The following is a 5,382-nucleotide window of genomic DNA, read 5'->3' on the forward strand; positions in this document are numbered from 1 at the left end:
TATTTCTATTTAAAGGCACCTAAAAGTTTTACAGTAAAGTTACATGTCCTTCAATTACATGTCATTCAGGAAGCAAGCAAACAAACAATCAAAACAAAACAACAACAAAAAACAAAATAACAAACACACACACACACAGGTTTACTTACCTGTCTAAATGGGGACATTACATAGACTTTGATTGTTTTTATATACAGATAGTTATACACTTTTTAACCTAAACCCACCCCTACCCCTAACCCTACCCCTCACAGAAAAACCTTCTGCATTTTCACAATTTAAAAAAAACTTGGTTTACTTTATTTTTATACCAGTTTTACAAATGAGGAGGTCCCCAAATGGAGGTTTTTGGCGATTTTGTCAGGGTTTGCTCACGTTTGGGTACAAATTTGTCCCCAAAATATGGTTAAGTAGGTACACACACACACACACACAAACAAACACTTACAAACAGCTTTTTTTAAGTTAGTGGGCTAAGCTGTTTTAACATGATCTGACCAGCTAAAAAGTTCCCAAAACCTCTCTAAAACCATCCAATGCCAGATCAGTATATTACGTATATTTAAAAAAAAAATCGCTATATAATTAATTTATCTATTTATTTATTTTAAAATGTTTATCAGAGGAAATTATAAAAATATGCAAACAAAAGTTTTCTATAACTAGCATGAACATGATTTGTTACATATTTAGAACATAAAGTTCTAAAACAGAACAAAAGAAGAAAAAAGAGTGTGTAAGTAGGCTACTTTATGACATTTACATTCATGACATAAGGCCATTTAAATAGATAAAGTAGAAATTATGGCAAACCATGGTAAGTTTTAAAGTTACAGGACTACTACATTTAGCTCTTGCTAATGGTTGCCCACTGCAACAAGAAAAATCGTTTTTAATGGCTTGAGGTGGAGAAGCCCAATAACGGGCTCTGATGCTGCGCTGTTCCGCCTCTCTCGCTGCCATCACTAAGCCGAGTCGTGTTATGATGACAACAAGAATATTCAGCCGCGGGACGGAAAATATCTGAGTCTTAAACCCTGCCTTTTTTGTTTATTTTCACGCGATAGCTCGATTAGCTTATTGCCAGCGCATTCCCGGTCCTCCTCCTCCAGCTCCCAGTGTGCCGCTTACCGACTGCCGCAGCCTGACAACCGCTACACAGTCTCCGGCAAGATGCTACTACCACACTCCGGTCTGCTTATCGACGTTCTCTGGATTGTCATCTTCAGTCCTGCTGGTGTGAAATGTCTGAACGGCGAAAAAGATCAGTCTCAAGACATGGAGTGCAAAATGAAAAGCGTTACGGTATCCGCTTTGCCGTTTTTGCGAGAGAACGACCTAAGCATCATGCACAGCCCGTCGGCCTCCGAGCCCAAGCTGCTTTTCTCCGTCAGGAACGATTTTCCGGGCGAGATAGTCGTCATTGACGACTTGGAAAATACTGAGCTCCCGTACTTTGTATTGGGTGAGTGCTGTTATTTATCATCAGTTTATCTTCTTATTAAAGAAAATAGTATACTTGATTGTTACAGCTATTGTGATTATTAATAGAAATATCAATCGCAGGCCTAGTCCAGAAACTCAAATAGGTTCTAGTATGTTTTTTTGTCCGGAACAATAGTCGTAAGCTGCAGATATGTGTTATTTAAGCTACAGGAAGCATGATGCTCGTTTGGCAGGGTGGTACAGACAGATGTTTTTATGATGAATACGTGACATATACAGCTGTGATCCCATAGAGACAAAGTGGTCACTGGGTTACAGTCTTGTGAGAATCTCATGTGTAAACTTGTGAGAACTTTGTGCCACAGCTTCACCTGTTTTGAACTCTGAGGAAAACAGACCAAGCAAACAACCACAACAAAGTGGTTTGATGTAGTTCCTGAAAGATAGATAGATAGACAGACACAGACAGACAGATAGATACATAAATAAAAACAAAGTTCATAAACGTTGATGTAATATTCCATAATATCTGCTGCAAATAGTAGTTTAGAAATACAACTTATTGCTGAACTGTGCTACTTCATGTTACTGTAAGCACAACGTGTGCATTCAGGCGCAACAAAAAAAATTGGATTTTGATTTGTTTTTGTGCATACATTTATTCTGGTATTACATGTTCAAATGAATTATTATGTCATCCTCCATGCTTTCATTTTAAACAGTTAAAAAAGATAAACATTTAAGATTAACAGTTTAAAAAAGATAAACATTTAAGATTAACAGTTTAAAAAAGATAAACATTTAAGTAAGCTTTTAATTTAAAAGAGCAACTAAATAGGAAACAACTATAAAAATGCATATAGCTCTCTCTCTCTCTCTCTCTCTCTCTCTCTCTCTCTCTCTCTCTCTCTCTCTCTCCATGTGGTGTGTGTCTGTGTGCCAAATGGTTTCAAATGTAAATTGTTTGATTTTGTGAAGTTTTGTAGGTCCAGTAGATGTATACCAGAAAGTGGTACAACCAACCTTGTCTGTTATTTTTAAAGGGGTCATCGGATGCCCATTTTCCACAAGCTGATATGATTCTGTAGGGTCTTAATGAAAATTCTGTAACATAGGTTAAAATTTCTCAATGGTAGTGTAAAACAACACCACTTTTACCCTGTCAAAAACAGCTCTTTTCAGAGCAAGCTGTTTTCTTGCAGGCTGCTTTAAATGCAAATGAGCTCTGCTGACCCCGCCCCTCTCTTCCGAGCCGCTCTCTGAGAGATGGTAAACTTTAGCCGCATTCATCGTGAAACTTGCTAACTAGCACGTTATTAGGAAGGGTGATTTGTAAAGATTCATTAAAAAACCTTACACTCACTTCTGGAAGATTCGTGCAAAGATAGACGCATTTAGGCAGATCGGGGGGGTGCATTCCCTTTAAAAACAAATGTAATCCACTGTGTCTTCAGCGGCTCAGATGTCGGGAGTAAATGATGACTGCTATGTTCATTATTACATCCAACAACAGAACACCTCAATCGCATAGGAGACATTCTTGTCTACATCTACTCCAGCGGTGAAACAATGGATATATATATAATATATAATCTTTTCACTCTCTGAGCTTATAATGTAGCCTATACATAATATGTATTATTATATATTCACTTTTATTCATCCTCAGACCTCCCAATCTCTTAATCTACCCAGTTCTGTCATGTTTTTAAATAATAAACAACCAAAACTCTTAAGTATTTGCTTTTAATTGGTTTAAATGTAGTTTAAAAAGCTGAATACTGTGAAAATTTGTCACAAGCAGCTAGTTTGTATGAAGCGACCCACTGACTGCTGTCCATGGTGCTGAAAACTACATGCACGTCTGCCACTCACTCTGAGGTGCAAAAAGAAGCAACTTAGGAGTGGACAGTTGTATAAGTCATTGCCAGCCAATCAGATATGTATTGTGAAGTATTTGTGGCTGTCATAGAAGATGTGCTGGGGTTGACTGTTTTTTTCACACTGCCGTAGCATTGTCAAGGATGTCATTTTGTTTCTCACTTTATGCATGTCTGGTGAGAGATGTTAGACAGGAAGTAAACATGGTGAAAAAGCAAATCTTTTTAGAGTCTTCTCTTAATTGTGTCCTTAAAAGTGATGTAAGCATTTTTTATCGTCTTTTTATTTTCTTGAGAGAAAAACATAAACACTGTCCTAAGTTTTAGTGGTTGCTACATCCTTTTTTTGTCTCCAGATATACATAAAAATAAAAATATACATACATAATACATAATCTAGTTTCAATATTTATTGCACTTAATGTATAATTAATTCATGGTTTAATTTATGCTTAAATAGTCTAAACATTTTTAAAAAGGTTACAACTGGGAATAGCACACAGTTTGATCCGCATATATACATATTTGAATGCATGAAGACCTGCATATTTATAACTAGAAATCCTTAGAGTCTAAAAAATAATGTCAGCATGCAGAGCTAACTAGGATTTCGGTTTGTTAACAATGTTCAGATGTGACTGCATTTTTCAAATAAGCTCAGTGCTTTGGAATACATAAAACACTCAAACATAGAATGTGCCAGCTCTGCAGAAAGCTGCTGGCCTTTAAATAGGCCAAAATATAATTTTGTAGGTATATGCAAACTGGGATTTTTTTTTTTTTTTTTACTTTATTGGAACTTTTTGTTGTGAATATATTGGATTTAATGTTTAATACCAGTTTCAAGTTTCAATTTCACTTTCATCTTTGCCAAAGTCAACATTCATATTCTAACATATTGAGTCCCAGGATACATAGAAGTAGGAATGAATAAGAAATATTTAGAGAAATAAGCTATTTCCAGTATGATCAAAACTTGCTAGAGTGATTTGTTTCTGACAAACAACCTGTTTGCAAACTATAATATATTCCTTCTGCCGTCCCTTTAGCTTTAATAATTCACAATGGACTCAGTGCTTTTTAATTTCTTTTAGACACACTGCACCTTGCCTTACTTCATAAATCTCATTCTTGCTAGATCATCTCCTCTGTTCCTTCAGCCTCTGCCTCCCACTATGGCTCTTTGTTTGCATACGATTGATTGGAATGATCATGGGGAGTAATTTCAAGTCAGTGTTATAAATGTTGCCTAAGGTGTTTGCACGTCCCTCCCTTCGCTCTGTGGTCTTGTTTCCTGATTATAAATGCAGTCTTTACAGAGTCCGCAAACACTGGTCTTTGAACAAGCTATTTTTAATTGGATACATTAGGGTAATTGGTACAGTCTACAAATGCATTCACAAACACACACACACACACTCGCACAAACATTTATTTGAGGTAGATATATATGAGAACACACCAAAGACTTCTGTTGCTTTTAATAACTTCCAGGGGCAGGCGATAGGTGGGCGAGTGTGGGCGATGCCCACCCAAAAGGGAGCATCTCTGAAATTAAAGTTTTAGTTTTAGATTGGCTTTCATTTTTGGCTTTTCACACTTTTCTTTAATTGACTATTGGCTAAGTGTCAAATATAGAAGAGGCTTTGTTGAGAGTCTTTTCATTCAGATGAGTGTAGGCAGTCCATAGGTTTGTTTTAAAACCTACCGACGGTCTGTAATTTGAATACCAATCTAGGTAGAAATGTTTGTTTATTAATTTTCTTTAGCTGACTTCTGTTTTGTTGTAGTATTGGGAAGTAGGATATAATAGATAAAGAAATAATGCATGGCTGCAGCTGATTTGTGTTAAACCTCAAACTTTAAAACACAATTGTAATGTATATTTTGTTATATTATATATAATATAAAGTTATATTATTATTTCTAAAGGTTTTGATACAAACACACACACACACATACACACACACACACACACACAAACACACACACACACACACACACACACACACACACACACACACACACACACACACACACACACACACACACACAC

General features: G+C 36.3%; 1 protein-coding gene across 1 annotated transcript in view; it reads left to right on the forward strand.

Moving 5' to 3' along the window:
* Positions 1-939: 939 nt before the first annotated feature.
* The window catches only part of LOC107558325 (astrotactin-1-like), a 191,598-nt gene continuing 187,155 nt past the window's right edge, over positions 940-5,382 (forward strand). The window contains exon 1 of the mRNA XM_016241980.1: positions 940-1,465. Coding sequence (XP_016097466.1) covers positions 1,174-1,465 — 292 coding nt within the window. The 5' untranslated portion in view covers positions 940-1,173. The remainder of the gene's footprint in view (positions 1,466-5,382) is intronic.

This window comes from Sinocyclocheilus grahami, unplaced genomic scaffold (assembly GCF_001515645.1).
Source record: "Sinocyclocheilus grahami isolate Dianchi unplaced genomic scaffold, SAMN03320097.WGS_v1.1 scaffold21.1, whole genome shotgun sequence".
NCBI classification, from domain to species: domain Eukaryota; kingdom Metazoa; phylum Chordata; class Actinopteri; order Cypriniformes; family Cyprinidae; genus Sinocyclocheilus; species Sinocyclocheilus grahami.